The 18,830-nt window shown below is 41.2% G+C and overlaps 1 protein-coding gene across 3 annotated transcripts in view; it reads left to right on the top strand.

Annotated features, from left to right (window-relative positions):
• The window catches only part of fbxl17 (F-box and leucine-rich repeat protein 17), an 832,496-nt gene that overhangs the window by 296,971 nt on the left and 516,695 nt on the right, over positions 1-18,830 (top strand). For 2 of the 3 annotated variants that reach the window (XM_078566053.1, XM_078566056.1), the window contains exon 7: positions 13,322-13,429. The exons of the other annotated variant lie outside the window; for it this stretch is intronic. In XM_078566053.1, the coding sequence (XP_078422179.1) occupies positions 13,322-13,429 (108 nt within the window). The remainder of the gene's footprint in view (positions 1-13,321; positions 13,430-18,830) is intronic. 3 annotated transcript variants of the gene reach the window in all.

The raw sequence follows: 18,830 nt of genomic DNA, 5'->3' as shown, positions 1-18,830 counted from the left end.
AGACGAATCAGCGTGGTGTTTGTATCCAGTTGTGTTTCTTGATGGAAGTGTGTAACTGCTGCTGAAGCCCTGGAAATAAAGTTCACTGTTTCTTATGAGAAACCTGCATGGAAAATCAAGTCTATAAAAGCTGGCGATGAGGATAAATTAGTTCCGGCACTGTCCCTCGCCCAGTGAATGTGAGTATCTTGTTTTAAACAGAAAGGGAAAATGTACTCACCAGGTATGCCACTTATTGGCAGGATCGACCGTTTGGCCTCATCCACAGAGGATTGAAGTTCAAATTTAACTTGAGAGTAAGAGCCCTGGGGATGACAATAGCAACATACGTAGCAAAGTTGAAACAGCTAACTGAACATTGTGACTTCAGGGAGACCCTAAACAACATGTTACGGGATCATTTGGTCTGCGGTGTGCACGGTGATGCCATTCAACAATCATTACTAGCTGAAGTAAATATCGATTTTAAAAGGGCACTGGAAACAGCGCTTACGATGGAAAGCGCCAAATGGGATTCGCAGGCCATACAGGGTGCACAAAATGGTGCTGTTTTCCAGTTGGGGCGGGAACAGACCACCAGGTGTGACATGAAAACCAGGGAGTCAACCGCAAAGTAGGAGACAATCCCTGCTACCCAAAAATTTTAAAAATATACAGGAGACAGCTCAGCAGCAAATCTGAAAATGAATTGTTACCAAATGTGGGAGTAACCATATCCCTGAAACTTGCCATTTTGAAGAGGTGGAGTGACATTATTGTCGTAAAAGAAGGCACATGCTGAAGCAATATAAAGCAAGATTGAGACAGACTCCCAGGCAGCAAACCAAACTGATTGAGGTACTTAATGAGGAAGAACCAGAAACCACTAAGTCCGATGTTTATTCTCTATTAAATGTGAAAGTAGGGAAAACAGCGCCAACCACTGTTACTCTGCAGGTCAATGGAAAACCTTTGATTATGGAAGTGGATACCGGTGCATCATGCACTGTAGTGGGGGAGCATACATTGAAATATTTAAACAAGGATCTTCAACAATTGAAAACGGAGCAGACTTCAGCCAAATTGAAAATGTATACTGGTGAAGTCATACAAGTGAAAGGTATTATCACTGTACCTGTTTATTAAAAGCACCAGACAGCACAGCTCCCTGTGATTGTAGTGGAAGGTGGAGGACCAAGCCTTTTAGATCGTGATTGGTTGAGGGAAATTAACCTCGATTGGGCAGTGAAATTTCAAAAGGAAGTTGGAAGAGTTCCTGAGTTGGAAAAGAAATAAAGCAAGGTACTTCAGAATGAGCCTGGAGAGCCAGAGGACCTTAACAGGATGCAAAAAGAGTGTGTAGCCATTCAGTAACCTGAGGAATTGAAGACTCTCTTAAATAGCAGGTTGGAAGTACAGCAGAAGAAACTCAAGGAGACTCTGCTGAATTACAGAATTCAGGATGAAGCAAGTGAGCTTCACAAAGAAAAGGAAAACCTGTTGAAAGACCTTCACACACTACAAGGATCCCTCAGGTCAAAGTTTGTACCTCTGGAAAATTATGACGAGAAGCAGAATTAATTTAATGTCAGTCTGAACAAACTGAAGAACCAGTTGGCAGAGAAGATGCAGCAATGTTCAAGATTCCAGGAGGAAGCTAAAAGATACAAGAAGGAGACAGCAGAGCTGAAAATTGAGCTAAGTGTAACAAGTGACATTAGAAGGAAAAATTGTGTAACTTTCCCAAACGCAAGTAGGAGATGGAACTGTGGGTAGCTCAGCCCCTGAACTGAACCAAGTTGAGATTTCGCCTGAGAGAAGTCTGGTCGACTGTAAAATTGAAATGAAGGACGAGATTAAACTCTGTGGCAGACAGAAGAAGACAAGATGGGAAATGATTCAGAAAAGAAAATGAATGACCCTCCCACACTACTACAGGTTCAATACCTTCAGAATTACTTAGGAAGCTCCGCCTTCAATCAAGATTAAGCCTGGTACTTCACAATTAGGAGGAGAAGGTAGAGAACAGTCAAGGGAATCAATAAGTGACTCATGATTTACATTGTTGAGAGCGAGAATTTACTTTCGGTGAAACAGTAATTGTATGAAACATTTGTGATGGATCAAATTGGTTACTTGGTGTAATGGTTTCTGTGACTGGACCAGTATTGTGCCACGTAGAAGTGGAGGGCCGGATCACCCAAAAACATGTGGATCATTTGAGAAGAAGGGAGATACCCCAACAAACCAATGTTCCACCTGTAACCATTGTAGAACCTGTGGTCTCCATTGTGATTGATTGACCAAGGATAGACATACCAGATGTCTCTGTCGGAACGGATAACACTGAACTGTCTGTACCTGAGGAGGTACCTGATGCTGCTGCGATTCCAGAAAATGAAGATCCAGTAACTGATTTTAAAGTTGTGGAGCTACGACGTTCCACCCAGATCAGGAAACCTCGTGAGAGACTGAACTTATAATTTCATAACCCTAGTATATATTTGTAATGTCATAAAGTAGTTGTTATTGTAAAATTGTAAAAAAAAAACTTGAAGGGGGGAGAAATGTACTAACTGTAGCTTTAAGGAATGCAGTGACGATAGCTTTAAGACTTATTGTACTGTGTAGTATCACATGACAGTGTGAATGAATCAGTCTGAAGCACGGGGAACCTTGGGGATGGAGTTTGTGTCTAGTTGTGGTTCTTGATGGAAGCATGTGACTGCTGCCAAAGCCCTGGAAATAAAATTCACTGCTTCTTATGAGAAACCTGCCTGGAAAATCAAATCCATAAAAGACAGTCTTTCAATCAAGCTTGAAGCTCAATTGACCAGTTGGAGTTCCACCCTTGATAAACTTAAACTCATCCAAAATGTTGCTGCACGTGCCCTAACTTACACAAAGTTCCATTCACATATCACCCTTGTGCTCCCTGACCTACATTGGTCCCTGGTCCGTCAATGCCATGATGTTCTCATTCTTGTTTTCACATCCTTCCATGGCCTTACCCCTCCCTATTGCTGTCATCTCCTATGGCCTTGCAACCCTCTGAGATCACATCGTTCCTCCAGTTCTGATCTCTCATGCATCTCTGATTTTAATCCTTCCATTGGCAGCCTTGCCTTCAGTTTCTGAGGCCCTTAATACTGGAACGTCCCCCCTAAGCCTCTCCATCTCTCTATCTCTCTTTGCTCATCTAAAAAAGCCTTTAAAACCTACCTATCACCTGTCCTAATATCTCCACGCATGGGTTGGTGTCAAATTTTGTTTGATTACGCTGTAAAGTGCCTTAGGACGTTTTACTATATTAAGCATGCTATATAAATGTGAGGTAGGTACGTGTGTGAATGTGTAGATATGATGATATAACTGCTTCATTGTTCCCTTCCTGTAATCTGTAAGCTTTATGTCACTAGGCGCTGCTAATAATTAACACTGCCTTCTGTTTTCAACACTATAACTATCATTTTCAGTTTTGCACAATGGGCTCGGTCCTGCAGTTAGGCATCCCAATAATAATGATAACAATGTTTGACTGTGGTTTGTTTATGGATTGGAGTAATCATGTATATTCAGGCTGAGTTACTTCCATATTCACAATCATGAACATTATAGGAACTGAGGAAATTGTTTATTCAACAAGATTTTTGTTGCTTACTGCTGTTTTATTAAACCTGCTCTTCCATATTATTCACAAAATATTATTGTGCTAATAAAAAAAGAATATTTAGAGCGCAAAGTGAAAGGCTTCCTTTGAGACTGACTAGAGGATTATGTATGCTCAGTGGGGTTTATAAATATTAGATCAAATACGAGTTCGTGTTCAGTTTTTGCAATTAAAACAGTTGCTTCTGTAGAATGTGCCCATGGTTAAAGATTGCCATGAATAAACCTGATTTGGAATGTGTCCATTGCCTAGAAGTTCAAATGAACACCCCAAGGGGTTCACTAGAGGAGAGTTGTTAAATTTTCAGAAAAATTAAGAAGGTCGCTAAGGTTCACTGTTCAATTTGCTATCGGGATTAATAGGAACTAATTCAGGAAACCTGGTGCTCAGCAAATATATTCCAACGCCTCAAGTTTCAATCTCTCCATGGTATTTATCCTGTATAACATGAAGCACCATACTTGGAACTCTAACTTCATTGTAAATGCTCTTGCGCTTTGTTGTTGAAAAAGTAACCATATTTTGATCAACTCAAGCTGATTTTAACACCTTGGTACAAATGGATTAATTTCTTTTTGTTACTGAAATGGAGGAAATTGTGCAGAAATTATGTTTGTTACACCTTTTGTACATGTTCCTGAAACCAGATGTAGAAAAATCTCTAGCTGCTGTCAGATGTTGGGCACAGCTCAGGGTCCCCATTGGGTATGCTATGTCTAGTGGTTCCCAGAAGTATGAAATAATCAAACTTTTAAACTCAAATGCTGGAGCTTTATCAAATGTATTCTTAGATCATGCCATGTGCTGCGGACTGATACTTTGTTTCTCAGTACCCTGACTGTAGTGCAGCATTGAGTGATGTGGCACTTTGGTTACTTATGTATACAAATGTATGAACATAGAGCTTCTAAATAATATTAGAATACTATAACGGTAATGACTTGATGTACTGGACAGGTTTCTACTTGAAACAACTAACTTTATTACAGAGGGCTTTTCAGAAGCTACATGCACGAACCAGGTCCTCGACTAGAAGGCCACACCCCTCGGATTACTAGCGCTTAGGGCTCATAGGTCGCAATCTCCAAGAACAATCATGTGATCCCTGATGGGCAGTAGGAAAGGCGATACCTTCAATTACTACAATAACATGCATCTTTCTTTAAAAAACAATGTCTCTATATCAATATTCCTGTTCCGATCTTTAACTTATTTTATATTATGTCTAAACTAAAGAGTACCATTCAATTTCTGTTATTAAATTGAACACCTTAAGAGTCTTTTATAGCTTGTTTTATTTTCTCAAAAAACATTATTCATGGTATCGCTTAGGTCGTAGGGTGTTGTAGGTCACATCTTGTAGATTTGGTAGTTATTGCTCTCTGTGATGAGTTGGCCTGCTGTACTAATGATGTCTGTGTTGTAGGAATTGTGCTTGATATTGCGGATTTTGTGTCAATTCCTGGTGACGTTGATGTCGCACAGCTTGTTGATATTGTTAATGTTACCTCGCTTGTTAGTGATGTTGCTGGTGTTATTGATGACCTTTTCTGCTTTTCCAGGTCAGGTGTAGGTCGAATATGGTCTCTGCTCTTTCTCATTTACTTACCAGTTTGGCTCTCAATAATGTATTACCTTGGAGTCTAAGCTTCGACAACAACAACAACTGCCAGACTCCAGGTTTTCATGATTGGGTCCTGCATATGTGCAGTTTGTTCTCTCAACAACTCAGGCAGGGATTTGGCATGCTTGCTGTAATGTTGACCTCCTCCTACCTGTGCATCAGTAAGTTGTTGTCTTTCTTTTTGATGGTCACTTGGAGGGTATATCTTTCTTGGCAAAGTTGCCTTGTGCTTTCTGTCATTGAATAGCCCTGCAGGCAATTTCATGTCAGCTTTGAGAGTTGTAGCTTGGAGTTACAATAAGGCAAGTTTTGGGCCTTCCTTTGTGTATCCTTCTAATTTGAGTTGTTCCTAGTTGTTGAATCTCAGTTCCACCAAATTCTGCCAGCATGACATTGTTCGGATTTAGAGCATCTTTCTTTGGCTACCCGTTTTCTTTCAAATTTTCAGGAAATATCTTCTGGTATTGCCTGAGTGGGTTAATGTTATTCTGTGTTCTGGTACCAAACGTCAGCTTTAGATTTATGGTTGTGGGCTTATTTCTCATCTTCTTCCTGATCTGAATGGTTATGTGAATTTATTTTCCCTGGAAACTGTCACGTCCAGACATTTCATGCAGTTGTTATGGTTCTTATGTCTATAGTGTCCTCACACTCACTGTCATCTCTCAGGTATGGATGCTTTGGTTTCTTTTCTTTCATTCATCCTGTTGCTCTGCCGCTGGTAACTCCATCACTGTTTTTCTCTTTGTTCTGCACATCTTTTCCCAGTCATTGAGCTTTCCACAGCTCTGCAGTTTGATCCATATGTGGGACATTTCCTTCTGCCTGTGAATTTGTGGTCGTCCAGAGTTCCTACACATCTTTCTCTCTGTCTGGGCTGCATTCTTTTGTTGCTGTTTTATTGCATCAACCCTGCTGCCTTTCTCTTAACTTAATTGAAGGCTAGCTGTTTGGGTAGTCACTATCTTCATCTGTCTACTCTTGGCTTCATGTGCCCTGGCAGTGATATTGTGAGCTTGTCTTTTCCAATCAGAGCTTTTTGTACATCAGGTTATGCAGAACCCCAAATGAGCTGATAGCAGGCTTTTAACTGTTTCCTTGAATTTACACTTGCTGGTTTCATTCCTCAATCTCACTGAGAAATTATCAACAGGCTTGTTTGGTTCATGTCTCACGCTTTCAAATTCATATCAGTGGATCTGATGGTTTTACTTTGGCTGGAGATGTGTGCTGAATTTCTCAAAAATTTTGTCTGGGTTTTTACTGTTGTCCTCACTGATCTCCCAGCTATTAAGCAGATCTAATCCTTTCCCTCCTCACAAAAGAATGCAGCTGATCCTTTCTTCTTCACTAGCACCATTTAGAAAACTGCTAAATGTCAATCTGTACTTTTGTTTAAACTTTTCAAATGCCTCTACGACACCATCAGCCTCCAAGTTAATCCTGTGCTGGAGCAGTCCGTTCATTGCTGTGGTGGTGGCCATTTCATTTTCACATGATTCACTCAGTTTTTTTCCCTCTCTTTCTGGCACTAATTCAGATTGAATTTTCTTAATTTAATTCAGCATTTATTTAGACCATAAGACGTATGAGCAGAAGTAGGCCATTCAGCCCATCGAGTCTGCTCCACCATTCAATGAGATCATGGCTGATCTGATAATCCTCAACTCCACTTTCCTACCTTTTCCCCATAACCGTTGACTCCCTTACTGATTAAAAATCTGTCTATCTCAGCCTTGAATATACTTAACGACCCAGTCTCTACAGTGAAAAATTCCATAGATTGACTACCCTTTGAGAGAAGAAATTCCTCCTCATCTTTGTTTGAAATGGGTGACCCCTTACTCTGAGATTATGTCCTCTGGTGCTAGACCCTCCCACAAGGGGAAACAACCTTTTAGCATCTGCCCTGTCAAGCCTGCTAAGAATCTTATATGTTTCAATGAGGTCGCCTCTCATTCTTCTAAACTCCAATGAGCACAGGCCCAACCTACTCAACCTTTCCTCGTAAGAAAATCCCTCCATACCCGGGATCAACCTAGTGAAGCTTCTCTGGACTGCCTCCAATGCCAGTATATCTTTTCTTAGATAAGGGGACCGAAATCGTTCCCATAATTCTTGGTGTGGTCTAACTAGTGCCTTGTATAGTTTTAGCAAGACTCTTTTTATACTCCATTCTCTTTGAAATAAAGGCCAACATTCCATTTGCCTTCCCTATTATTACCTGTTGAACTTGCATGTTAGCCTTTTGGGATTCATGCACCAGGACTCCCAATTTCCTCTGTGCTGCAGTCTTTCTCCATTTAAATAAAATTCAGCTCCTGTATTCTTCTGCCAAAGTGCATAACCTCACATTTTCCCACATTATATTCCATCTGCCAAGTTTTTGCCCACTCACTTAACCTGTCTGTATCCCTCTGTAGACTCCTTGTTTCATCCTCAGCACTTGCCTTCCCACCTATTTTTCTGTCATCCGCAAACTTGGTAATAATACATTCACTTCCCTCATCTAAGACATTAATATATATTGTAAATAATTGAGGCCCCAGCACTGATCCCTGTGGCATTCCACTCGTTACAGGTTGCCATCCTGAAAATGCCCCCCTTTATTCCAACTCTCTGTCTTCTATTAGCTAGCCAATCCTCTAGCCATGCTAATACACTACCCCCAACACCATGGGCTCTTACCTTTTTAAGTAGCCTTTTAAGTATGGTACCTTATTGAATGGCTTTTCGAAATCCAAATATATTACATCTGCTGGTTCCCCGATACCTATCCTGTTTGTTAGCTCCTCAAAGAATTCTAATAAAATTGTTAGGCATGATTTCCCCTTCATGAAGCCATGCTGACTCTGCTTGATGAGCCTTTGTGTTTCTAAATGCTCTGCTATTACATCCTTTCCAATAGACTCCAACATTTTCCCAATGACAGATGTTAAGCTAACTGGCCTATGGTTACCTGTTTTTTGTCTCCCTCCCTTTTTGAATAAGGATGTTACATTGGCCGTAATCAAGTCCTCTGGGACTTTTCCAGAATCTAAGGATTCTTGGAAGATTACTACCAGTGCATCCACTATCTGTGTAGCTACTTCCTTTAATGTCCTAGGATGCAACCCATCAGGCCCAGGGGATTTATCGTCCTTTAACCCCATTAGTTTCCCTAGTACTTTTTCTCCAGTGATAGTTGTTGTATTTATTTCCTTCCCCCCCAACTTTTGCCCTTGATTATTTAGTATTTTTGGAATGTTATTAGTATCTTCTACCGTGAAGACTGAAGCAAAGTATTTATTCAACCCTTCTGCCATTTCCTGGTTCCCCATTATTGTTTCCCCAGCCTCATTATCTAAGGGGCCTATATTCACTTTGGCCTCTCTCTTACTTTTTATATATTTAAAGAAGCTCTTACTATCCGGTTTTATATTGCTTGCTCGTTTACCCTCAAAGTTTATTTTCTCCCTCTTTATTTTTTTTTGGTCATGTTTGGTTGGTTTTTAAAACTTTCGCAATCCACTGGCTTACCACTAATCTTTGCCACCTTGTATGTTTTTTCTTTCGATTTGTCTATGATGCTTGGGTTTTACTCACAGACACTTGCTGCCACCATTTCATGTCTTGTGGCTCCCAGGGGTTTGAAATAATCACACTTTTAAACTCACGTTCAATGAAGTTCCAGTATTTATTTCTCTGATCATGTCATGAGCTGCAACTGATAAATTGTTGCTTGGTACTCTGTAGTGCAATCGTGGATGATGTGGCACTCTGGACACTGACATACATACATATGAACAAATGGTCCCTAAAGCATATAAAAATATAACAGGTAGGGAGTTATTTTGTATCACAGAAGTAAAAAGAGGCAAGATTGAAGCTACTCCTGGCAAATACAAACTCCTGTATTTGTGATCATTTTACATTTCTGCCCAGGAAATGAGTAATTCTTTCTTTACATTGTCCGTGAGCTGATGGCAAGAAAGCCAGTTGCCGAGGATGAGGATGAGAATTCTTTGTATTTCCTCATTGACAATTTTTGAACCAACAATAAAAAACACTGATTGCAGCACAGCCTAAAATAAATGCAGCCACCTGATATAAAGAGAACTTTTAAATTTAATTTTATGACGGTGATGTTGGCAAGGCCACCTCTAAGGGCAGGATCTTTAAGTTGGTGAGTGGGGGGCGGGGCCCGCTCGCCGACGCGGGATGATGTTGGGCGGAACTCCCGACGTCACCCCGCATCATTTCCTTTTTCAGGTTGGCGGGGGCGCAGCCGAATCAGCTGTGCGCCCACCGACCTGTCAACGGCCTATTGAGGCTATTTAAAAAGTAATTAACATAAATAAGGGACCTGCCCATCCAACCTTAGGACTGGCGGGCTTAAGAAAAAGAATGAAACCTCATCCACAGGCAGGATGAGGTTTCATGAGGGTTTTTAAATATTTAATAAAGGTTTGAGTTAAAGTGATGGACATGTCCCAACACATGTGACAGTGTCACGTGAGGGGACATGTCAGAGAAATTTTTTACACATTTGTCTTAAAAGTTTTAATTCTGAGGTGATCTCCCTGAGGCAGCAGTTAGCCTCAGGGAGATCAGTGCGCTCTTTCGTGCGCATGCGTGAAAGAGCACACTCCCGGCTGAGGGAATCGCCCCCCCGCCCGCACAAGGAGCGAGTGCTCCCTGGCGGACATCATGCTGGCGGGCCTTAATTGGCCCACCCACGTAAAATGGCGGCGCGTCTCCAATCAGGGGCGCCGATTGGAGGCGCGCCTGCGCGCGCCCGCTCCTGCACTCCCCCTCCCCTCACTGATGGGGTGGAATTTTTCCCTAAGTGCCATTGTATCTTACCAAGAAAATTTTTTAAATTATGCCAATTTTTACATTTTGTCAGGGGTGTGACACAAAATATTGCATCCCTTTCTTAGTCAAGAGCAATCAGATAACTTCTAGCAAGTAATTTTTATATTGGCGCAATTTTAGTTTTGATTCTGGGAGGAATCCATGAGCCAGCTCCTAGCATTTAATCTGCTGAACTGTTACTCTGTTATCCTGGATGCTAACCCAGTTTTTGTGGCTTAACCATTCTATCAGTGGGATAAATGAGCTAGCACAAATGGCGTCAGAATTAATGGTGAGCAGAGTGTCAGGAGATCAGGGAGCACCATGGGAGCAATCCTGTGTATTTAAACAGAAGCATGGCAGAGTAGCATTCAGCCCATTGTGTCTGTGCTGGTCAAAAAAGAGCTACCTAGTCTACTCCCATCTTCCAACTCTAGGTCCGTGGCCCTGTAACTTATGGCATCTCAAGTGCAGATCCAAATATTTTTTTAAACGCTGCTGAGGTTTTCTGTCTCAAACACCCTTTCTGGCATTGAGTTCTGTCCCCCACCACCCTCTGAGTGAAAATACCCTCCTTGACACCCATTTGACCCTTCAAGCAAGTGCTTCAAATCCAGGCCCCCTGTTTATTAACCTCTCTACTAATGGAAATAGGCACTTCCTATTCAGTCCATTTAGGCCCCTTCTGATTTCATACAAATCAATTAAATCTCTCTCCTTAACTTCCTCTGTTCTAAAGAAAACAGTCCCAGCCTATCCTATCTTTGCTGATAGCTAAAATTCTCCATTCCTGGCAATACCCTTGTGAATCTCATCTGTACCCTTCCCAGTGATTGCATCCATCCTGTATTTTTTTTTTATTCATGGGATGTGGGTCAGCATTTATTGCCCATCCCTAATTGCCCTTGTTCAGAGAGCATTTAAAGACCACATTGCTGTGGGCCTGGAGTCACATGTCGGCCAGACCAGGTAAGGACAGCATATTTCCTTCCCTAAAGGACATTAGTGAACCAGATGGGTTTTGTTTACAAAAATCGGCAATGGTTTCATGGTCATCATTAGACTTTTAATTCTAGATTATTACTGAATTCAAATTCCACCACCTGCCATAGCGGGATTTGAACCCAGTTCCCCAGAGCATTACCCTGGGTCTCTGGATTACTACTCCATCGAAAGTACCATTACGCCATCACCTCCACCTGACCAGAACTGTATGCAGTACTCCAGCTGTGGCTTAGCTAGTGGTTTATACAATTTTAGCATAACCGCCCTGCTCTTAGATGCTGGGCCTCAGTCAAAAAAGGAAAGTATTCGTTATGCCTCTTGGTCACCTTTTCTCCCTGATTCTGTAGCCATACACTCCAAGGTCCTTCTGTGCCACTACCCTTTCCAGAATCCTATCATTTATTGTATATTCCCTTGCCTTGTTTGTTCTCCCTAAATGCATTATCCAGGTAGGGTTTTAAAGTAATGAAGGGCAGCCATGGAGGATTCAGGAAAGAGTAAATTTAAAAGCAGTCAGAAAAATGTCAAGTCTGTAGAGAACAAAAATAAGCAAAGTGAGTCAGAATGGGACAGGGAGCTTAAAGGTAATGGGATATCAATAATTAGGGTGTTATCGGGGAAAATCGCACAAATCATTCAGAAGAAATTAGATGGATTAATAACACAAGTTAATTTGTTTGATCTATTCACTATTATAGAGACATGGTTGCAGAGTGAAAAAGGTGGGAATTAAGTGTTCCAGGATCCCTGAAGAGATCGGTGAAATGGAAAAGTAGGAGCGGTTTCCCTGATATTAAAGGATAGGATACGACAGTAAAGGGAAAGGATCTTAGTTGTGGTATATGTCCACAGGTGCCTATTCTTCCTGTCGTATATTCCAGCAGGTTTCAGTTCGTGCTGTGGTACACCCACAGGTGCCAACTGTCTTCTGGTTCATTGTTCATTTGTGAGTTCAGATAGTGGCTCAGCTATCAGATAAGTTTTTCTTTTAAATTCATTCTTTCACAGGGTGTGGGCATTGCTGGTGATGCCAGCATTTATTGCCCATCCCTAATTGTTCTTGAGAAGGTGGCAGTGAGCCCCTTTCTTGAACCACTGCAGGCCATGTGTTGTAGATATACCTACAGTGCTGTTAGGGAGGAAGTTCCAGGATTTTCACCCAGTGACAATGATGGAACAGTGATTTGTTCCAAGTCAGGATGGTGTGTGGCTTGGAGAAGAACTTGCAGGTGCTGATGTTCCCATGGATCTACTGCCCTTGTCCTTCAGGGTGGTAGAAGTTGTGGGTTTGGAAGGTGCTGTTGAAGGAACCTTGGTGAGTTGCTGCAGTGCATGTTGTAGATGGTACGCACTGCTGCCAATGTGTGTTGGTGGTGGAGGGAGTGAATATTTCAGTTGGTGGATCGGGTGCCAATCAAGCAATCTGCTTTGACCTGGATGGTGTTAACTTCTTGAGTGTTGTTGGAGCTTCACTCATCCAGGCAAGTGGAGAGTATTCCATCACATTCTTGACTTGTGCCTTGTAGATGGTGGACAGGCTTTGGGGAGTCAGGAGGAGAGTTACTTGCCACAGAATTCCCAGCCTCTGCCCTGCTTTTGTAGCCACAGTATTTATATGGCTGATTTAGTTCAGTTTCTCATCAATGGTAACCTCCAGGACGTTGATAGTGGGGGATTCAGCAGTGGCAATGCCATTGAATGTCAAGGTTACATTCTCTCTTGTTGGAGATTATTGGTCATTACCTGGCACTTGTAAGATAGCAAAATGTGTTAATGTGTTGTGCTATTAACACATTCTGCTACCTTCCCTTTATGCCACTATCAGCACCTTCTTTAGTCTTAACATTACCATTAACATTACCAGAATGTGTTAATTGTCCTCTGTCCATGACACATTTGCTAAATTTCTCCTTAGCTCCCATCTATCCCTGATCTCTTATCTTGCTCCATCTACTCCACCCCCGTCACATCACATTTCTATTTCTCTTTAGCTCTCAAGAAGAGTCATACGGACTCGAAACATTAACTATATTTCTCTCTCCACAGATGCTGCCAGACCCGCTGAGATTTTCCAGCATTTTTTGTTTTATTTCAGATTTCCAGCATCTGCAGTATTTTGTTCTTAAAGCTCTTTTGGTGACGTATGTGTTGTTTTGCAGCTGCTTAAATGTCAGACTAATTTGCTTTTCACACTTCTTCCTGTATAGGTGACAGATAAATCATTGAAAGCATTTGCAGAACATTGTCCTCTGCTGCAATATGTGGGCTTTATGGGCTGCTCGGTTACATCCCAAGGGGTCATCCACCTCACTAGGGTAAGTACTAACTAGTAACCACTTGTTTTAAGCAACTGTAATAACTGTCAGACCTGTGATCATTGACAATAATTTTGAAGAAGTATAGAATGAAGTGGAACATGAGAGAAATATTGATTCTACTGCTGCACCACCAACACCTTGACATCATTTAAAAGTTCAAACTTTAGTTGAATTCTATGTCAAGTATGGACTGTTTTGGTAACAAATACCACTTCCTAAGCATAGAAACATAAAAAGCACGAAATACTCAGCAGGCCTGGCAAGCATCTGTGGCGCGAGAAACAGAGTTAATGTTTCAGGTCATGACTGCTTCTAAATACCTTTTCCTCACTGCTAAAATATATTCCATGCAGGTGTTTTTACGTTGAGCGTAAGGAGAAGTACCCATTAGCTATCTCAAACGTTTTTACACAACAGATGTAAATGGGGGTTTCAAGCTGCTTGAGAGATAAAACTAAGCTTGTTGGGAAAAAGTTACACATGAGGTAAATTCCATTATTATGTTGCTCGTTTAACAAGAATAGGTTGTTTCGGACAGGAGAGAGATAGGCAAATTGTACTTATTTTCTCTTGCCATCTGTCCATGGTAAGGTCCGAAGAAGGTGTTTTGAAATATTTTTGAAGTAGGTGGTGGCATGTTTTCCTAAACCCTGGGTTTGTGTGATCCAATTTACTAATAACCAGCAGCAAACTCATTTGGGATTAACTCAGAAGGTTAGTGTATTTCACATTCATACCCCAGGGGAGGAGTGTTTGCAACATCCCAATCTACCACACATACACACACAATAAAATGGGAGGGGGGGTGGTGGATGGGGTTAGAAAACTGAGTTTTACAACTATTGATATTAACAGTACAAGGACCACAGAAGTGAAAATTAGTTCCTGTGATTTCAAGAGTCAAGGTCCAGTGAGGAATTTTTTCAAGTAGGAGTTTGTATTCAGCTGGGTGAAGACAGGATTTGTAATGTTCACTGTGCAGTTGGTGTGGATACCACAGATGAAGTAGGTACATAGAGACTGGGTCGGTCCTGCAGGCAATGGTGGGAAATCTTCCAGCAGAGACAGGCTTGGATGAACTGAGAGATGGTAACTGACTGCTTGCTCAGCCGGTCAGCTGGAGTCCTTTCCAGTTGATGTTCAAACAGCAGACTGACAATTTCTCAGTTCTCAAAGGCATATAAAGATTTTGAAATGGTCACTCAAGTCATGTGACCTTCTTTCGCCACAATGACTTCAAAAGGGATGTTTATCCAGTGTCTAGAACTGGCTTTGATTTTAGGATTGCCCCACTCAGTAGTTGTTGAAAGAGTTTCCATCCATATTGAGGATCTGGTGTCAGGAAGCCATTGACTGGGCAGACCCTCTGACGCTGCTAGCAGTGTGAGCTTATCAGATGCAAATTATGTCCCTTTGGTTCCCTTTTGAAGTGGACCTGGACATTCTCAGGTGTGATATGAGTCTGTTAGCAACTCTGCAAGCGTAATGAGTTTCGATGTGAGAGTCTCCCGGTTTTCACGATTACAAGGGGTCTGTATAATGAGGTGTGAGATACCATCAGCTGAGAAAAGAATTCTTTTGTTCTTGTAACCCCTGCGGGTAGCTCCCAGATAAAGGGCCAACCCTGTGGTCATGGGACTTGTAGCAGCCATCTTTTTGGTTCAGTGGGAAAACAATTTAAAAAAAAATAGCGATAAGAATAAAGTTCTGGATTTCTTTTCACATGCCAGGGACCCAACAATGAGTTTTGAAATTTCATCCAAATGGTGCTGCATGAGAAAAGGGGTGCTGATTGGTTCGCAAGTCAACTGATCGGTCAAGATGTTGCCATGCCACGTGTTTCAATGAGGGCTGACTTGCCAACCAATCAGAAACCTTTTTCTCATGCAAAATAAATTATTGTTCGCTTTGAAATTTTGCATTCCTGTGTCTGTCCGTCCTGATCAGTGCAAGACGAAATGCTTTGACAACATGTCTCTTTCTTCAGAAATACTCAAGTTCTGTACCACCAAGCAACCATTTATCCATATTAATTGAACAACATTATATAATTATAGTTTGTAATAAAGTAGGATAGAAGTTGCGTTCAAATTATGCCTTTCATGATCCCAGGACGTCCCAAATCTTTGTAGGAAACAGTAGAGTTAAAATTGTAAACACTGAGCATGTGTAGCAGTGGTCTTATGAGGCAGAATATTTTTTGACATAGAATTCAGTGAATTGCAGAAATAATTTTAAATACAGGGAGTATTGTATGTTGTACAGGTGCACTTGTTCTGTACAATGATGCCATATCTAAGCTTGTGTTATTGTGCACTCATGGGAAATCCCCCACAAAAATCAGACAAAGCTGTAATAAACTAAGACTGGCCACGAATGTTTGCTTTCTGTTTGTAAAAAACACGTGTAGACAAAGAACAAAGAAAAGTACAGCACAGGAACAGGCCCTTCGGCCCTCCAAGCCTGCGCCGATCATATTGCCCGTCAACTAAAACATTTTGCACTTCCGGGGTCCGTATCCCTCTATTCCCATCCTATTCATGTATTTGTCAAGCTGCCTCTTAAACACCACTATCGTACCTGCTTCCACCACCTCCTCTGGCAGCGAATTCCAGACGCTCACTACCCTCTGCATAAAAAACTTGCCCCGCACATCTCCTCTATAGTTTTCTCCTCTCACCTTAAATCTATGTCCCCTAGTAATTGACTCTTCCGCCCTGGGATAAAGCTTCTGACTATCTACTCTGTCCATGCCACTCATAATTTTGTAAACTTCTATCAAGTCGCCCCTCAATCTCCGACGCTCTAGTGAGAACAATCCGAGTTTCTCCAACCTCTCCTCATAGCTAATAACCTCCAGACCAGGAAGCATCCTGGTAAACCTCCTCTGCACCCTCTCCAACGCCTCCATATCCTTCTGGTAATGTGGTGACCAGAATTGCACGCAATATTCCAAGTGTGGCCTAACCACGGTTCTATACAGACAGTTATAGGATTGAAATCAAACCATTATTTCTCACATGATATTGCCAAACTTGTGTGGTTTGGTAATTTATGTAAAAATAATTGTCCTTTGTATCACCACTTCATTATATTTTAGGTGAATTTTTCCTGTCTGCAATATTAACCGAGGCTTGCAGAATATTTTTCCCTTTTTTGTTTTATCCTCACATGACTTCACCCCACTCTGCTGAAGACAAACAATATCGAGGTGTACATTGACCATTCTACATCATGTTACACAGCGCTTAGGGCACTGAAATAGACCATTTGGCCCAACAGTTCTATGCAGGTGTTTATGGCCCACATGAGCTTCCACCTTGCTTCATCTCACTTCATCAACATATCCTTCTATTCCTTTATCCTGCATGTAGTGATCCTTTAATGCATCTGTAAATTTTGGTTTCTTGGGATGGGATAGTTTAGGTGGTGGTTGCCTGCATTAATGGCAATACTGCATCAGTGGATAAGGTGCACGTGAAAAATTGTAGTAAAAAATAAAATTAAAGGCTCTTCATCTGAATGCGTAAAACATTCATAATAAAGATACAGTAAATGGTTTCAATCTAATTGCCTTTACAGAGACATGGTTACAAGGTGATGAAGGTTGGACAATAAATATTGCAGGGTATGCAACATTTTGAAAAGACAATGGAAAATGAGGAGGAATAGCCCTGATAGTAAAGGATGACAGAAGGACAGTAGTGAGAAAAGACCTTGGCTCAAAAGATCAAGAAGTATGATCAGTATGGGTGGAGAGGAGGAATAACAAGAGTCGGAAAATGTTGGTGGGTGTTTATGGACCCCTAACAATGGTTGGACAGAGAATTAAGTAAGAAATAATTCAAACTTGTAACAATGACAATCTAATAATTGTGGGGTGGTTTAATCTTCATATAGACTGGACCAATCAAATTGGCAAAGGTGTTCTGGAAGGTGTTTGCAGCATACTTGCAGGATGGCCTTCTAGAACAATACAGTGTGGAACCAACTTGGTCCAAACCTATTTTAGATTTAGCGTTGTACAATGAGGCAGGGTTAATTAGTAATCTCAGAGTAAAAGATGCTCCAGGAAAAAGTGATCGTAGTACAATTGAATTCCATATTAAGTTTGAAAATGACATACTCCAGCCCCAATCAAGAATCCTAAACTTAGAAAAAGCCAATTACATAGGTATGAGGGGAGAGCTGGCTAAGGTTGATTGGATAAATAGACTAAAAGGTAGAGTGGTAAATAAACAGTGGGAAACATTTAAGGAAACAGTTCAAAATATTCGACACAAATGCATTCTGTTAGAAAAACTAAAACTTAGCAAGAAAGATCCATCCATGGCTTACTATGGACGTTAGTATTAGATTAAAAGAAGAGGCTTTTAATGTTGCAAAGAATACCAGTAAACCTGAGGATTGGGAGGGTTTAGAAACCAGTAAGGGATAACTGAGAAGTTGATAAAAAAGGGGAAAAAATTGAATATGAGAGTAAACCAGCAAGGAATATAAAAAGATTGTAAGAGTTTGTAAGAGTATGTAAAAAGGGGAGAATCAGAAGTAAACCTTACTCTGAGAGGAGGAGACTGGAGGAATTATCCTGTGGAATGAGGAAATGACAAAGACATTGTCCTTGTATTTTGTGTCTGTCTTCACAGTAGAAGAGACAAATTACATACCAGAAATGTTCGTAAATTATCAGACTCTTATCTAACATTCAGTTCCCTATGAGCAGAGATTTTCTCCAACGAAATAATGGAAAGTATGAAGCCATTGTTTTTGATCCCAGCTCCAAACTCTGTTCATTAGCTACCGACTCTATCTCTCTCCCAGACTCTCTCTCTCTCTATCTTAGGTTGAACCAAACTGTTTGCAACCTTTGTGTCACATTTGATCCCAAGATGAGCTTCTAATCTCATATTTATGTCATCACGAAGACCACCAATTTCCACCTCCCTAACATCACACAATTTCACCCCGTCTCAGCTCGTCTGTTGCTCAAACCCTCATTCATGCCTTCATTACCCCTAGACTTGACTAATCCACTGCAATTCTGGCTCATTGCCCACATTCGATCCTCTGTAAACTTGAGGTCATCCGAAACTTTGCTATCCCTGTCCTAAGTTGCAGCAAAATCCAGTTCCCCTATCACCCCTGTGCTTTCTGACCTACTGTAGATCACGGCACATTTGACGACCCCATTTTTCTGGCCCTAAAAATCATGTTTTTGCATATACTCGGTATACAAGTGAATCCCCCTTTTCAGCCATGACATGCTACACTCACAAGTAATCAGCCTCAATTTTTTACCCCAGAAATGCATGTTTCCTTTACTGGTACCTTACGACTGGTGACAAGGGATGATGCAGCAATAAGCACTATATTGCAAAGATGTGCGTGAATTTAAGCC

This window comes from Cetorhinus maximus, chromosome 2 (assembly GCF_964194155.1).
Source record: "Cetorhinus maximus chromosome 2, sCetMax3.hap1.1, whole genome shotgun sequence".
NCBI classification, from domain to species: domain Eukaryota; kingdom Metazoa; phylum Chordata; class Chondrichthyes; order Lamniformes; family Cetorhinidae; genus Cetorhinus; species Cetorhinus maximus.
The sequence above is the reverse complement of the archived record's forward strand: the minus strand, read 5'-3'. Positions and strand labels throughout refer to the sequence as shown.